Genomic DNA, 17,431 nt, shown 5'->3' with positions numbered 1-17,431 from the left:
ATCCTTAGCCAAATCTATATCCTTTTTGACTCAGAAAAGTTTTTGAGGACAGCCATGACACTGCCTTTCCCTCCAAATCCTGGCTAGAGAAATGGAACAGGCTTAGTTCATGACCACTGAGATTAGTGTACATCTGCTTACACATCTGCGTGAATAAGTGGGGCAGGGAGTGGAGGAGGGGTGGTATAGGCATGTTTGCCAAAGAGCAGGATGCCACATTTTTCCCTTCAGAGACTGGAGAGCTTTCTTTGCTCACCGTGCCCAGGACCTTCACTGTGTGTTCCAGGGACAGAGGCACATTGCATGAAGACACCAATTGCTGCTTGCAGTTGGCTGCCTGAGGCTTAGCAGGCCCACACAGATGCTGAGGTCAGGCCCATGTTGAGGGGGCCACCAGCCAGGATGCACCACAGCACATGAGTCTTGTATTTCAGGAACTGCCTTGGAGATATTCTATTCTACGCAACAGTCAGGCAGGAATCCTTCATTACACACATCCCTGCCATCCTCCCCCAGGGGCTTGTTTTGAATGCCAATCTGACAGGCTTCCTAGGGCAGGAATTCTTAATCTAGGGTTTCTGAATTTAAAAAATATTACAATTATAAATCAATATAACTGATTTCCTTTGCAATCCCAGGTATTTTATGTTATTGACCCAAAAATATTTTTCTGAGAAGGGGCCATAGGTTTCATCAGTCTTCCAAAGGAGTCCACAACCCACAAAAAAGGTTAAGAACCCATGTCCTATGGGGTCTGCCCCTTTCAGGGGCAGGGTTTCCAGTTTCCAGGAGTTGTTATTCCTTGTGGAGTCTGAGTATTGGGGGCAGGGCAGCTTGGTTCATAGTTAGAACTGCCTGGGCAACAGCCCACAATGAGGGAGGGAAGGAGGGGGAAGATTTGCTTTGATATACTTGGATTTCCACCTAACAGCCTTACCACCCTGCCTCTCCAATCCTGCCAAAATTGCCAGGGGCTGAGAAGATACAGAAGATCCCAGGTTTTCAAAGGTATGTAGGACTCATTACAGCCCCTGGGAGACCCATCTTCTCCTCCACTTACTGTGTGTTAAATTGGGAGAGGAGGAGGCAGGGAGGTGTAAATGTGTCTTAAGGTTGTGTTGAAATATCTTTAAATAAACATAAGACCTGGAAAGGTGAATAGCATGGCTCCAAGAACATGCCTATGCATGACTAGGAAGCAGGAGGCAATACTCTGTGAGGGAACACAACTTAGTTACCGATTGGAGCTGGGGAGAGGGTTCCAGATGGCTACAAGGTAAAGGAAGTGAGAGGAGCATCTTACCAGTTTGTTGAGAGAATTGTCAATGGAAAGAGGATTGGAGGAGTTGCTGCTGGCATCCATTCCATTTTCTTTATGGGGCGGTGGGGGAGAGAAGAGAGAGAGAGAGAGAGAGAGAGAGAGAGAGAGAGAGAGAGAGAGAGAGACAGAGACGGAGACACAGAGAGAGAGAGAGACAGAGACGGAGACACAGAGAGAGAAAGACAGAGACAGAGAGAGAGAGACACAGAGAGAGAGAGAGAGAGATCAGTGCATCTAGATATTTTAATTTGACCATTTAACTCACTTGCTCAAGAAGCATTAATGGCTCCCTATTGACTAGAGGCAATACAAACTCTCATGTTTGACGTTTAAAACCCTTCACAGTTTGGCTTCAGTCTACCTTCCAGACTTATTTCCCGTTACTCCCCTTTACCACTCTGTGTTCTAAGTCACATTGGCCACTTGCTCTTCCCTGTACGTGACTTTCTATCTCTCGCTTCCATACCTTACCATAGACTGTGTCTCCTGCCTGGAACACATTCCTTCCTCAGCTCCATTTCTTGGGTTCCCTAACTTTCTTCAAAGCTCAGCTCAGATTCCACATCTTACCTATACGAAGCCTTCCCTAATCTCTTCCACCCCAGTTGTCATCGCTTTCTATACCCTCCACCCGTTTTTAAACAAAACCTGTGATTTTATTGTTTGTAGAGACCTCCCAGTGAGGGCCTTCTTCTACTAATGAAGGTCAGCACCTTCTCTGCAGCTTAGAGAGTAAGATAATAAGTGACTGCCCAGGGTCACATGGTTAGCACATATCAGGAGTGGGACTAGAACCCAGGTCTACCTGACTCCCAGGCCAGCTCTATCAACTCTGTCATACTGCCTCTATAATATTGTTTTACTTTTAATAGAATTTTATTTTTTTCCAATTATATATAGTTTTCAACATTCCTTTTCCATAAGATCACATTACTTTATTTTTATTTATATGCCTTGTATTTACTTATCTGAGTACACCATGTAGTATGCCTCAATAGACTGTAAGATCCTTGAGGGCCAGGATTGTCTCATTTTGGTCTTTGTTAGCCCAGTACCTACCACAGAGCCCTCCCACAGCGTACAACATTGTACATAGGAGATGCCCAATAACCGCTTATTGAATTGAATCAAATTTGGCTCTAAACTTTCCTAAATTTCAGCACTTCATGACCCCGGGGACTTCGTGTTGGTGGATAAAGTACATTCTCCACCTTAACATTTTCACTTCCTTTCTTCTCACTGTCCAGGGGACCAATAACAGATCAGGGAAAAACATCCTTCAGACATGGCCTTCTTACTCCCATCCGCCCCCATGGATGGAAATAGGGGTCATTAGCTAGGGGTCTCTGTTGCTCAGCGTTCTGAATAGTAGGGATGTGCCAGCATTTCTTCTCAAAGTGAAAGCCAAATGAACTTTGTCCCCTTAAAAGGAGAGATGGCATAGGGGACCAAACCTAAAGCCTTAAGTTGTCTCTGGACAAAATTTTAAGGTAGCTAAAGGCTGTCATGTGAAAACACTTTGTAAAGTTATCATACGATATTAAAAAAACTTCACCTCTTTAGTTTTCAAAAGTCAAATGTGCTGTTATTCTTAAATCATCCTCAATTTTGATTAGAGTACCATTATCTTCCCTGATATAAAATTTCAGGATCTTTCTGGAATACTAATTTGATGTTTCTAGGTTTAACAAAATTAAAAAATTTTAAATTCCACCCTAGTTCTCTGGACAGTCAAAAAGTAAAATATTTCAATGATTATTATTTATTATCTTTATTCAATTCTTACCTCCTCTATGCCTTATTCTTTTCCTCAGTGACCCTACTTTATCTTGTAGGCACTCAATGTATCACCACTACCCAGAGACCCCACATTTGTGCGACTGTCAGCAAATTCTTTAATATCTCTGTTGTTGTTGTTGTTGGTTTTTGGAGGGGGAGGGCGAGGCAGTTGGGGTTAAGTGACTTGCCCAAGGTCACATAGCTAGTAAGTGTGTTAAGTATCTTGAGGCTGGATTTGAGCTCAGGTCCTCCTAACTCCAGGGCCGGTGCTCTGCTTGCTGCGCCACCTAGTTGCCCCTCTTTCGTATCTCTGAATGTCAGTTTCCTCTGTAAAACGGAATTGGACTTGTTAATCAATATGATTCCTCTCTGTGGAGGTACAGTGGTTAGAGTACTGGGCCCGGAGTCAGGAAGACTCATCTTCCTGAGTTCATATCTGGCCTCAGAAACTTACTACCCTGGGCAAGTCACTTAATCCTGTTGGCCTCAGTTTCCTCATCTGTAAAATGACCTAGAGAAGGAAATGGCAAACTGCTCAATATCTCTGCCAAGAAAACTCTGAATGGGGTCACGAAGAGTTGGAAACGACCAAAACAATGACGATGATGACTCCTTCCAGACCCATCAATCTAAGAAGAAAGTATCTGATAAACTGGTTCAGAGTGACTTAAAAATTCCTTTTTAAAAAATTACTTTTATTATATTGTCATTTTATTGTTGTTGTATGATTTTAAAAATTGCACCTAGAGAGGGTAATGCCTAACATAAAGAATCTCTAATGGAGAAATTTCAGGTATGTAACACTGCGTGGAAAGTTGAGAGAGAGAGAGAGAAAGAGAGAGAGAGAGAGAGAGAGAGAGAGTGAGAGACAGAGAGACAGAGAGAGACAGAGACAGAGACAGAGAGACAGAGACAGAGAGAAGTTGAGAGAGACAGAGACAGAGACAGAGACAGAGAGAGAGAGAACTATGTGTGTATGTGTGAGCTTCCTGCTTTCCGTGGGCAGCCACCTACTCCACCTTTGGGTAAAGATGGCCCTGGCAATGATAAGTCTAGGAGACAAGAGAGTGTGGCCTAGAATTCTTTAACATTCCCTTCACCCCCCAAAGTGTTGCACTGAGGGGTGGGGGTGGGGGTGACAGCACAGAGTAGAGTTAGGAGTATGGTAGAGCTAGGGCTGGAAGCATTCAGATTCACAGGATTCCAGCTTTAGAACTAGAAAGGACTTCACAGGCCATCTTGTCCAACCCTTCACTTTACACTTGGGGAAGCAGAGCTCCGGAAAGGGAAAGCCCAAGGTTGTACAAGTAGTAAATGGTGGGTTGAGGATTTAAACTTGTGCTTATGGCTCGAAATCCAGCACTCTTTGCACTGTACCATGGCTCCAGCTATTGATAAATCACCACTGAGGAGAGGGTGCTCTGCGTATATGGAAGGGGGGACAGGCAGACAGCTTTGGCCAGAATCCTCTTCACATTTCCAAGAAGGAATTGGAGTCTAGAACGGTAAATTCTAGAATGTTGTTGTTGTTCAGTCCTTTTGCAGTTGTGTCTGACACTTCGTGACCCCATTTGGGGTTTTCTTGGCAAAGATACTGGAGTGGTTTGCCATTTTCTTCTCCAGCTCATTTTACAGATGAGGAAACTGAGGTAAGCAGGGTGAAGTGACTTGGCCAGGGTCACACAGCTCGTACATGTCTGGGGTTGGATTTGTACTCAACTCTTCCTGACTCCAGGCTTGGTGCTCTATCCACTATGCCACTTAGCTGCCATTCTATTCATTCTAGAATGACTGGCTCTGAACTCTAAAGCTTAGATGTTGGCATCTGGTAAGAGGTCCTGGCAGTTGTAGGGACCAAATCAAGGGATTCTCAAGTCACTCTGAGGCATCCCTGCATCAAGAGTGGCTGTTATCCAGTTTAATTAAAAGACTAGAAAAGAGCATTGGCTCTAGATTCAGAAGATCTGGATTCAAATTCTGCCTCTGTCACTACCTTTCTGTGCCTTTAGATGAGTCAATTAACCCCTCTGAACCCTATCTGTAAAAAAAATGAGAGGATTGGGCTAGACTGCCTCTGAGGCCTCTCCAAGGTTTAAATTTGTGCTTCCATTCTTTCGTGATCCTATGACAACCGGATTGGGGTGCCAACTTTCCTTAGATCCCACTCCCAGTTCTTATTCCCCTAATTCCCTCTGCGTTCCTTTGCCTCAGTTCCCTTCACCTGTAAAGTGTAAATTACTATACTCAGTCTTTCCCTCTCTTGCAGGGTTGCCACAAGAAAAAAACGAATTGAGGAATTTTAAGAGGGCTCTTTGTGTCTCAGAGAGCCAGGTGTTTACAGATCTCTACAGTCATTATTCGCTGGAGTCTCACATCCCTGGGGATTTTCCTTGGTTGAAAAGTTTTAGGGGGAAGGTCAAGCATCCTTCCAAATTGTAACCCATTAGCAAAAATGCAAAGTTCAGCAGGAGTAGTTAAGGGCCCCAGACAGAACGACCAGGAGGCAGAGGAGGAGTGTAGTTCGAGCCACAGATGTTACGTTTGATCAGTCAGGACTCCTGCCCACTTCAGATGACAATTATCATTAATTATTGTCTGAAACCTGCTCCCCCCTCCCAACATGGGGGCTTTCAAGCCTTGTCCTGGGTTTACCCTGCCGGATTGATTACTGTATCCGGAGAAACAGATGGACTGCAAGAGACAGATTGACAGACAGTCAAGAGGGATCTGGGTTTTCTCACTAACCTTGAAAATCTGATGCCCGCTTCATGCTGACGGGGGATTTAGCTCTCTGCAGCTGAAAGAGAAGGGAGGGATGGGAAAGTAAAAAAAAGGGACGGGATAAGAATCAAACAGGACTCTAGACACATGTCACAGGCACTGAGAAAGAAAGAAAAAAGTCAACGTTGCCATTCTATGCTTTGTCAAAATGCAGCCTTGGCTACTCCCATCAGACAAGAGGCAGAGGAGAGTCCCTTGAATCATGGAGCATTCCAGGATACTCAACTCCTGCGGTAGGAGTGACAAGACTAGAGTAGGTTCCCTTGGGCTCAGATTAGGCAGCTGCTAATACAAACAAGACTGCTCTGCTCCCCACCCCACCCCATCCGTCACATAAAGGCTGGAAACACAATGTGGCTCTGGGCAGAAGATGCTACAAGATCCCAGAGAGGTGGAGTGGGAACAGACAAGATTCAGATGTCTCCGAATAGAGGGCGAGAAGAGTAGAGTAAGGTACATGGCACAGGGAAATGTTGGGCTGGGGGAAGAGGAGGGATGATTCTAAGATGTGAGAAAGAACAAAGCACTCAGGCATTTCTATGAGATGACCTCTGGCTGCACACAGGCCAGGAGGCTGTTCCCTGGTTGGAACTCTGACTTGGCTCATGCTTTTGAGACATGGACCCAGATGGCCCAGCAAAAATGGGATGAGGATTACATATTTTCGTGCCCTGATTGGCACAGATTTCTTCTTCTAGACCATGTCAGTTGATCATGAGACAGTCAGTCATTCAATTAACAAGCCCTAAATTGGGAGCAGGGCAATGTGAATGTGATTAAAAGTCTTTTGACTTCATTTTTTATTTTCTCCTGGACCAAAGCAGAAAGCTAGGCATAACCTCACCCCTAATTGGGACCCTTACACCTGATCTCCTTATTTCTGCCAGTGGTACTGTATCTGATTCTCACTAATAAGGAGGAACTAATTATCACATAGAAATGGTGGGAACCTAGGAGGGGCAGGAATGTGACCCCTGCCTCCTAGACTTTGTGATAGAGAAAGAGAGGGAATCTGGGTATGCACTCTAGATTTGGGGAAAGCAGATTTCAAAGGGTTCAGAGGCTGGATAGGTAGGATCCTATGGAATGAAATTCTGCAGGGGAACTCAGTCCAGGAGGGATAGGAATTTGTCAAGAATGAAATTCTGTAGACACAAAAGGAAACAATTCTAATGAGGAGGATAATAAGATCATATTGGCTCCTCAATAAGTGATGGTTCATTGATTGATACTAAGTACTTGGGAAACATTAATAATAAAGGGCAGTCTCAGTTCCCCTCCCTGCACCAACTTGCTCCGCTAAAGCTTATGTGACTGTGTCAATAGCCACTGGAGCCCCCAAAGCCAACCTTCTCATTAACAATTTGCCTGGGGTAAATAAGCATTGATCTTTGGTGAGTGGAAACATTTTATTTTGTTATTATTTTACAATCATGAAGGAAGACGGATTAGTACAAACAAACCAACAGGCATACAAGCAAGCTGGTAGGTTTTGGACTTCCATTCATAAAGCTGAATTGAGATCCGCCACATTGCAACTGCTGAATCCTTGTCTCCACCTCATCTTTCCCCCCTCTCCCCTCACCCCTCAAAAAGAAGTGAGACTCCTCAAGGGGAATGTTTACATCTCTGAGGGTCACATTAGCTACCCCTGATTCCTTCCCTTTCATTCAGTCAGGAGAACCAAGTAGTTCAGAACATTGGTGCCCAGATCCCCAGTTTTCCCATAAAGAAATACCTGAATGCCCTTCAAGTTCATTCTCCGCTTTGGGGGGTGATAGGGCAGGAAATATTTGCTGTCCTCTGGTGAATCCTCAGAAGTTGATGAATCATCTGCCTCCTGACCATTGGCTTTAGAGCTGGAATCTCCAAAGGTCTGAGAGATAATAGTTACTGGAAGATTCCGGGGAAGACTCTGAAACAGGGATATAAATTTAGGGTAGGTAGGTAAAGGTACCTGAGAAACAGGTCACAAGTGAGAGGCATGGATGGCATGTCATCACCGGTACTAGCAACTAGTCTCTAACACATCCTAGCCGTGTGACTGCAGGCAAATCCCTTAACCTCTGTTTGCCTCAGTTTCCTCATCTGTAAAAGGTGGATAATACTAGCACCTACCTCCCAGGGTTGTTACGAGGATCAAATGAGCTAATATTTGTCTTAGCGTTGTGCCTAGCACCTAGTAGGAGCTATATACATCTTACTGCTGTTGCTATCACCATAATTATTATTATCACATCTTGGAGTTATCTTTCACTCTTTCTTCTCTTCTCTTCACATCCGGTCTGCCATCAAGTTCAATCGAGCCTTCCCTCACCACATCTTTCTCATATGCCTGCAAATTTACATTCCTGCATCACCATCATAGCACAGGCCCTCACCACTTGTGTCAACCTCAAGACCCATCTAAGGTCTTCTGTGCTTCACATCTAGACTATTATAACAGCCTGATAATTGGTTTCTCATTCCCCAATCTCTCTTCCTTCTAGCCCCCTCAATCATCCTCAACACTGAGGAAAGACTGATCATCTTAAAACACTACTTTGCCTGAGTCACATGTAACACGCCTGCTCACGAATCTTCAGTGGCTCCCTACTACCTATAAAAGAGAAAGCCCATACTTCTCTGCCTTTGATTTAAGGCTCTTTATCATCTGATTCCTGCCTACTTCTGCAAATCATTTCCCACTATTCTTTTGCATAATTGATAGAATCATAGATTTAGAATTGGAAGAGATCTTTGGGGCCGTCTAATCTGACCTGCTTCATTTTACAGATGAGGAAGTAGGGTCAAAGAGGTTAAGGGAGTTGCCCAAAGTCACACAGCCAGTGAAGTGACTGTGTTGGGATTTGAACGAAGTTTCTCTGAATCTAAATCTAGAGCGGTCCAATGTGCCCAATGCCTTCCATTCCATTCAACCAAACATTTATTAAGTGTCTTCTATGCTCAGAGGAAGTTGGGATTAGTGTAGAGAAAGATGACCTTTGAGTCAGTAAGAACTGACACATAGTCCCATCTTTGACACACACCGACTGCGTGACCCTGGGCCAGTCACTTAACTTCTCAATCCTCCAGGCAACTTTCTAAGACTGCAAGTTGCAGAACAGTTGGCACATGTATGTGTGTCACACACATACACGCATACATGCACAGTGCTCTAAAAGTTTTGGTGCAGTTTGAAGTTTTAATAGGCTAAATTTTTAAAAAATTTAATTAATAATTTTCTGAGCTTTAATAAGCTTATAAAACTGCACCAAAACTTTTGGGCATCCTTTATATATGCATATACATGCACATCTATCTATCTATCTATCTATCTATCTATCTATCTATCTATCTATTCACATAGAGCTAGGTCCCAATTACCAAGAATAATGAGTTCTATGAAATGGTGCCGTTACTTGAATCTGTCCTGCATATTTCGATTTGGCTAGAACCAATCACCATATTTTACATAATTCAAAGAGTGAAAATTTGAAAATGTGATCATTTCATGGGATTCATTATTTGCACTAATTGGGACCTAAGACTTTTGGGATACTTTGTGTGTCTGTGTGTATATCTAGATATAATTTGTACATCTATATATGCAGCTAGGTCAATTACCTTATTTTGCACATTATAACTTCAAAAAGTCCAAATCTGAATACACGTGACCTCTTCATGGATTTATTATTTACACTAATTGGGACCAAGACTTTTGGGATACTCTGTATATGTATATAGATTGAGATATAATCTATATATCTATAGTAAGGTCAATCACCCTATTTTGCACATTGTAACTTTGAAGAGTGTAAATATAGGGGCAGCTAGGTGGCACAGTGAATAGAGCACTGGCCCTGGAGTCAGGAGGACCTGAGTTCAAATCCATCCTCAGACGCTTGACACACTAACTAGTTGTGTGACCTTGGGCAAGTTGCTTAACTTCAATTGCCCTGCCTTCTCCCCTCCAAAAAAATATAAATCAAAAAGAAGAGTATAAATATAAACACATGGGGCCACTTCCTGGAATTCATTATTCGAATTCATTGAAGCCTTGCTGTGTATATATGTACAGAAGGTAAGTGGCTTGCCTAGGGTCACACAGTAAGAACTGCACACTATTTTAAAAGCGGCAAGCAGAAGACTGGGTGACCTAAGTGGAGCATGAGACTCTAAAGGCCCTTCTGTTATAGTCAGTGGTAGTCAGATTTTTCCTATGTCTTGTGCTCAGTTTTGGGCTCCCCAACTAAAGAGGGACCTGGAAATCTTGGAAAAGCTTCAGAAGAGAGTCAAGATGATTAAAGGTTTAGAAAATACAGCAGTGTTGTCCTTCTGTGTATGTTAACAGTTAAGGACCAAACAAGCTAACGCTGCAGGGAAGAAAAATTAGCAAATTAATGAATCTGGGTTTTGTTTATACTGGTCTTAAGAAAAGCAATCACTTGTTTCCTTAAGTAAGACCATTCTGCCTTTCTTATAGATGTTGGTTGCTGAAAGCCTGGGTCCTTGCTGTGAAATAAACTGTCCAATTGAGACCACCCCCTGGAAATACAAACACATTATCCTTTACCCAGGCACTAATGGCTTCAGTGAAATTATTAAAGAATAATTGGTCTTGATGATGGCAGTGTAAGAGGATCCTGATTAATGACTTTACCAATTGTTCTTCTGTTGCTGAAATATACCAAGAGAACATAAGATGATAGGATCACAGGTTTAGAGCTGGAGGGGAACTGGGAGGTCAGCTAGGCCAATCTCTCTATTTTGTAGATGAGATTAAAGACAGTATTATTTAGTATGGAGGAGTCGAACCTCTGTCTTTAACTACAGGAAAGGCAAGTCTTAGAGTAATAGTAATCAAAATGTGGTTCCAGAACCCCTGGGAGTCCCCAAGACCCTTCCAGGTGGTTCATCAATTCATTTGAATTTGCTCATGTCAAAACTATTTTCCAAAAAATACTAAAGCATAAACTCTTTGGGGGACCCTTGATAATTTTTAAGAGTGTTGGGACCAAAAATCTGAGGACCACTGTCAGAGAATGATGGATCAGTTTCGATAATGACTTTTACATTAGCCATTAATATTGTTATTATGCATTTTAAGGTTTGCAAAGCACTTTTCTCAAAAAACACCAGTGAGGTAAGCAGGACAAGTAGTATTATCTCTATTTTATAGAATAAGAAACTGACTCACCAAGGTCACACATCTAAGTAAGTATCTAAGTCAGGATTCTTCTAGACCTAGATTTTCTCCACTATACAATGCTGCCTATCTCTTCTAACCAGCTACTAATTGCATCCCATTAAGGCAGTGTTGTGGCTTCCCAGACAGCAGACTGGAGGAAAGATCAAAGGATTCATCCTACCTGGTCAAGGCCAGTGATGTCTTTGGAAAGGCGCCGGAGTTTGCTCTCTAGGTTCACGACGCAGGCTTCCTTCCGGACCATCTCAATCCTCAGTTCATCATTTTTCTCCTCCAGCTCTCGGATCTGCTTTCTGTACTTGTCCTTCTCAATCAAGCATTGGGAGTACTGTGTCTGTGCTTCGTCACGAGAGTGGAATGCCTACCACAGAAAAGGAAATGTGGCTGCCTGGGTCAGTCACATGGTTCAAACCAAATCGAATCCCAAATCCCAAATCCCAAATATTCCCCGACCTCCAGTTAGGAGGACCTCTTTTCCTCATTCTTCTAGCTGGAAACCATGACTATAGCTGGTGTGGCTATCCAGATGCCCTTCACCATCATTCTTTGCTCATCTTTGCCATAATTATAGCTCTTTCTCTTCTCTACTAATTGAAAAACTTCGTCTTTCCCCATCCTTAAATCTGAACTGTCAGGGCCTTAACCCAGTATATTGAAAAATCCAGGTGGCAGTCAGTTCAGAAAGTCTCCCGAGTAGAAAAATATAATTTAGTTATAGAAATAAGTGATAGAGATTTACAATTATCTACCACTTATTACCACTTAGTAACACTGCACTGACCAAACCCCATGATGGGAACAAATGGTCTACGTAATGAGGGCGATGACTCCTCTGGTCCCATTACACATAATTCTGAGGTCAGTACATCCAACCCCTGATGGAAATGGAACTCTGCGTTGTCAGCCACTCTTGTCTCTCTGGAAATGTCACTGCTTCAGGTACCTGGTCTCGTTCTTTCTCTACTTCCTCCAGTTGTATCATCACAGTATTCATGCGGTGTTTGTACATATCACAGTCTTTCCCCAGGGTTGAGCACTTTAGTTCCAGGTCTTCTTTCTCTTCTAAGTACTATGAGAAGGACATGGGGAAATCGATTAAGTCTTCAAGCAATCAATAGGTCATACCTGACGAGAGTTTCCTAGTTTCTCCTCCTCCAAGAGTGGTAGAGTCCACTGCTCTTGGCTCAACTGGTGCTAACAGGACGTTGTAATTCAGAGATTTAGAGATTTGGATCTGGAAGGGATGTTATAGGACATTTGGTTGAACTGCCTCATTTTACAGATGAGGAAACTGAGGCCCAGAGTGGTAAAGTGCAGCGCAGATCCTATCAGAAAGTAACAACACATACTGCACATGTCCTTTCTGCCTCTGTTAAATCTAATTCATGTGCAAATTATCATCATTATGATGTCTTCAGTCTTCTTTGAGAATGAAAGATGAATAAGATGTCACCAGATTAAAGAATTACAAATTAAGATCTAGAAGGGACCTTGGAGGACATCTATTTCAACCCATTCATTTTGCAAGAAGACTTGAGGCCTAAAGAGTGATTTGCTTAAAACCAAAGAGGGTTGCTGGGAATTTAACTAAGGCCTTCTGGATCCAAAATGGCATTACAGCAGTCTGTCCTCTTTAACTAAGGAAACAGGATTGAGAGAACTATCCTCATCTCCTCTGGCAAATGGGACCACCCAGGTACCAAACAAATATGCAAATATGCAAAAAGATATCCAGACTAATCAAAGGAAATCGTACTCGGTTAGGGGAATATGCCCAACTGCAATGAAGCTGGAGAAGCCCAGAGGAGGGTGGAGACTCTGGGCCCCTCCCTGGCTGGTTCCCTCCAGCTCTAGTTCCCACCTTGTCTCTCAGCTCCTCTGCCTGACGCATTTCTTCCTGCAGGTTATAAATCTTGTTGACCAGCTCCTGTCTATCTTCCAGAGCCTCTTTCCGGTCATGTTCCAGGATATCCAAAATAGCCTTGTCTGAGTCTGGCAGGCTGCGTTTTCCAGCCTGGAAAGAAGAAAGGCTTTAAAGCTGTAGGTGGGGTAAGTGAAATGGAACGGGAAGGAAGTGAGAACAAGAGCAAATGACAGGCTTAAAGACAGCCTGGTTTGTAATGGGGAAAGTGAGGAAGGAGGAGAAGTCTCCTGGGATCTTTAAGAAGCTTATCACTTAAGAAGTTTATCACCTGGAAAGGCGAATAAACCCACCTCTTCTCAGGAATATCTTGACTCCCATTGTTCTGCACAGGCTCTTATCAAGAGCTGACAGAAGCAGATGCAGCTACTTGAAACATTCTGTAGGCAACAACAATGAGAAAGCTGATCTGCCTTCCAGACTTTACATCTGAAATATCAATTAATCTGCCCTGTTTTAACCCAGGATTCATCTTCTGCCAGGAGGAAAAAATTAAAACATTGGCTAGGCAATCTTGGGCAAAAGAATGGAGGAGGGAGCAGGAGAAAACATATTTCTCCCACTTCTGTTATGGATAGTTTAGGAGGATGAATTTATTTGGTTTATAACTCATGTAGCCACCGATGATGTTACAGAATCATAGACTCTTGAGCTCCATGGGATCTTAAAAGACAGCTAGTCCAACCCCTGTCTGAAATGCGAATCCTCTCAACAAAATCTCTGACAAGCGATTATTAAGCCCAAGAGTTCTTAAACAGTTTTTTGTTACAGGGTACCCTTAGCAATCTGGACCCCTTCTCAGAATAATGGTTTTAAAGGCATAAAATACAAAGGAAAACAATTATATTGAATTACAGTTATCAAAATGTGAAGCAGAAAATCTCAGGCTCCAGGTTAAAAATCCTTGATCTAGCCTTTGCTTAGAGATTTCCGGGGACGGGAAAACTCACTGCTTAAAAGAAGCACCCATTTCAGTTTTGTGTAGCTCTGTTAGGAAGTTCCTTCTCATTTTGAGTTGAAATCTACCAACTATTAATTAGTCCTGTATCTGCCCTCTGGAGCTCTATAGAATCAAACTAATTCTTGTTCCACATCCCGACCAGTATTCCAATATCTCAATATGAGTCCTACATATCCCTCAAATCTTTTCTTCTCCAGACTATGGTTTTGAGTGTTTTGGTGGGGGGAGATGCAGTTGGGGTTAAGTGACTTGCCCAGGGTCACACAGCTACTAAGTGTCTGAGACTGGATTTGAACTCAAGTCCTCCTGGGTCCAGGGCCGGTGCACTATCCACTGCTCCACCTAGCTGCCCCCTTAGTTGCCTTTTTAAGAACACAGTATGATTTGTTAATGTCTCTCTTAAAATGAGTTATGTAATTGAACATAATAGTTTTGCTGGCTTCTTTCAAGATTCAGCTCAAATTCCACCTTCTACAGGAGGCCTTTTCTGGTCCTCCCAAGTATTGGTGCTGTCCCCTATCAGATTACCTTCTATTTACTCTGAATTTATTCTGTATGTACCTAGTTACATGTTGTCTCCCCCATTAGAACTCCTTGAGGGAGGGATAGTTTGCCCTTTTTGTGTATCCAATGTTTAACATAGTGCCTGGCACATTGTAAAGCCTCTAATAAATGTTTATTGACTGACTGAATAATATTACAAATGTGGTTTGACCAGTATGGAATACAATAGGATTATTATTTGTATTTTTCTGAGCAGAGAGAATGTGTGTGTGTATGTGTGCAGAGTTTGTGATTTCATCAATGTGGGGAACTCTCAGTATGGAAACTCGCCACCAATGCAAATCAAGAACTCATAGGGTCTTTCTTGTTCAGCTGTTTCAGTCGTCACCCCATTTGGGTTTTTTTTTTTTTGTAAAGATACTGGAGTACTTCCTTCTCCAGCTCATTTTACAGGTGAGGAAACTGAGGCAAGCAGGGTTAAATGACTTGCCCAGGGTCATACAACTAGTAAGTTTCTGAGGCTGGATTTCAATTTATGAAGATGAATCTTCCTGATTCCAAGCCCAGCCCTCTATCCACTGCACTACCTAGAAGACAACAGTCTTTCTTGCCCACGATCAAATAGATAGTATGTATCAGAGGCAAGACTTGAACCTGGATCTTCCTGACACCAAATTCACCTCTTTCCACACCACCGTGCTGTATTTTGGGCACTATGAATCTATTAATTCAGCCTAATGTAGTCATATCATATTGGTGACTCATATTGAGACCCTTAAGTCTTTTTGAAATAAGTTACTATTAAGTTAGATAATCTGTCTCTCCCCATCCCTGCCAACTTCTGTATTTCGCAGGAATTGCTGGAGCCAAAATTAAGGCTCCATTTATCCTTTATTTAATTTCATCTTAAAATCTAATTCATATCAGCTAACACTTATTAAGCACCTATTATGTTCAAATCAGTGGGCTGGGTGCTGGAGAAAAAAGAAAGTATCTACCATCAAGAAACTTTGATTCTACTATTAGTTTTGACCTAGCCTATCAAGCCTTGAGCCTATCAAGATAATTTTGAACCCAGGTGCTTTCATTTGATACACTGGTTATTCCTCTCAGCTTTGTGTCATCTACAAATATGATACATTCTATGTCTTAGCCTAAGTTATTAAAATGTTGAATGGGACTAGGCCATGGAAAGAGCCTAATGGCAAAGCATTAGAGACTTCCCCTTGGGTTGACTGATGCAATAAGCAAAACTTCTTTGGGCATGGTTACTTAATCAAGAGAGGCAGTGTGTTGTAGTAGCGACAGAGTGGTCTTCAAAACCAGGAAGACTTGGTTTCACAGGCTGCTTTGACACATATTGGCTGGGTGATAATTCGCTGGGCAAGTCATCTTGGTGCACTAGGCAATACTCTATGCCTATAAATTCATCAGGAGGTGGTAGAGGGAGTTTCACCAACAGAGTCATAGGCTGAACTCAATCCCTATTCAACCATATGCATATATAGCTTTCATTTCCCCATTTTGTCCTTGAAGTCATAATGAAACATGTGGTCAGATGTTTTGTTAAAATGGAGCATTTTTCAGATCTAGCATCTCAACAAAGGAAGTAAGGTTAGTTTGGCATGATTTGTTTTTACTAAACAAAAACCGGTTCCTGCCCTCTTTCAAAGGACTCACAAGGATTTTCATGGCATTTGAAATTCAGCCCATCATTCTGTAGGCTCCAGAATTAACCTCTTATTTTGAAAATTGACTTGGAGTGACCAATGCTGAGGACTGGATGTGGTTATAACAAACAAACCTACTGTCTATTTATTCACATAGCTATTTACATACGCATATTAAGCTTTAATAGCTTAAAACTGCTTAAGACTTTTAGAACATCCTATATGTGCACATATAATATACATATGTAAATTTTCATTGTATATATCCATTCATGTAAGTATGTACACATACACATACGTGTATATAATACATATATACATGCATACATGCACACATGCATATAAAATCTGAATTTGTTCAAACCCTGAAGGACAAGTTTATTTCTCTAATGTGCTTTCTATATTGTCTTGTACTGGTTTTCCTTGGAAGATTACCACCAACGGCCCTCACCTGAATAATCGATTGTAACTCCTGGATTTTTGTCTTCAGCATCTCATTCTCCCTCTCCAGTTCCAGAACCTGCTCCTTCTTGGGCCGATTCTCTATGTCATTCTTAAGTTTGAGCGATTGATTCCTCTCCAGCTTGCATTCCTCCTCCATCTTGTTTAAGCGGTGCTTCAGTTGATCAATCTGGGACACCCCCAAGAAGCCAGGGAGAAAACAAAGTGGCCAAGAAACCATGAGTGATACACAAGACACTGACATACAAACCCTCACATACCACTGGCCTGCAAACCAGCTATCTGTGCTAATATGGTTCTTCTCACACAGGCCCCTTCATTCTCTCCATGGGAACGAGAGTCCTCTTAATGAATAACCTTGTACGTTCACCCTTTCCAGTTAAACAGGTCCAAATAGCCTTGGCAGGTGGCAAATTCTTGAGCAATACACATTGAGAACAGGACACCAATGCTTTCTGTAGGTTTCTTTATAACACACAATTCATACAACTGAATTCTACTCTAACCTCTCTTCTGTCAATCTGCCCCCCAGGAAGATACAGTCAGGCAGTCAGCCAACATGCATCTACTAAATGCTTGCTGTGTGGTAGGCACTGTACTAAGCACTGGTGATTAAAGAAAAGAAAGAAAGAAAAGTGAAAACGGTCCTTGCCTTTGGGGAGCTCACACTCTAATAGGGGAGACAAACATAAAAATAACTAGGCACAGGACAGGCCCCATACAGTACCTGGATAGTTCATGTGGCCATTTTTTAGAATGCTTTGCCAGGATCATAATAAAACCTTTGCTTTTCATTCAAAGAAAAAAAGTTTCTATTCCCTTCTCATTCCTCATTCATGGGGTC

The 17,431-nt window shown here is 42.4% G+C and overlaps 1 protein-coding gene across 3 annotated transcripts in view; it reads right to left on the bottom strand.

The window, feature by feature from the left end:
* The window catches only part of CARD11 (caspase recruitment domain family member 11), a 134,432-nt gene that overhangs the window by 31,219 nt on the left and 85,782 nt on the right, over nucleotides 1–17,431 (bottom strand). For all 3 annotated transcript variants that reach the window (XM_036742281.1, XM_036742279.1, XM_036742280.1), the window contains 7 exons: nucleotides 16,577–16,756; nucleotides 12,931–13,083; nucleotides 12,013–12,138; nucleotides 11,233–11,430; nucleotides 7,620–7,796; nucleotides 5,846–5,897; nucleotides 1,304–1,371 (listed from right to left, as the gene is read on the bottom strand). In XM_036742281.1, the coding sequence (XP_036598176.1) occupies nucleotides 1,304–1,371; nucleotides 5,846–5,897; nucleotides 7,620–7,796; nucleotides 11,233–11,430; nucleotides 12,013–12,138; nucleotides 12,931–13,083; nucleotides 16,577–16,756 (954 nt within the window). The remainder of the gene's footprint in view (nucleotides 1–1,303; nucleotides 1,372–5,845; nucleotides 5,898–7,619; nucleotides 7,797–11,232; nucleotides 11,431–12,012; nucleotides 12,139–12,930; nucleotides 13,084–16,576; nucleotides 16,757–17,431) is intronic.

Source organism: Trichosurus vulpecula, chromosome 1, assembly GCF_011100635.1.
Source record: "Trichosurus vulpecula isolate mTriVul1 chromosome 1, mTriVul1.pri, whole genome shotgun sequence".
In the NCBI taxonomy this organism is placed as follows: Eukaryota; Metazoa; Chordata; class Mammalia; order Diprotodontia; family Phalangeridae; genus Trichosurus; species Trichosurus vulpecula.
The sequence above is the reverse complement of the archived record's forward strand: the minus strand, read 5'-3'. Positions and strand labels throughout refer to the sequence as shown.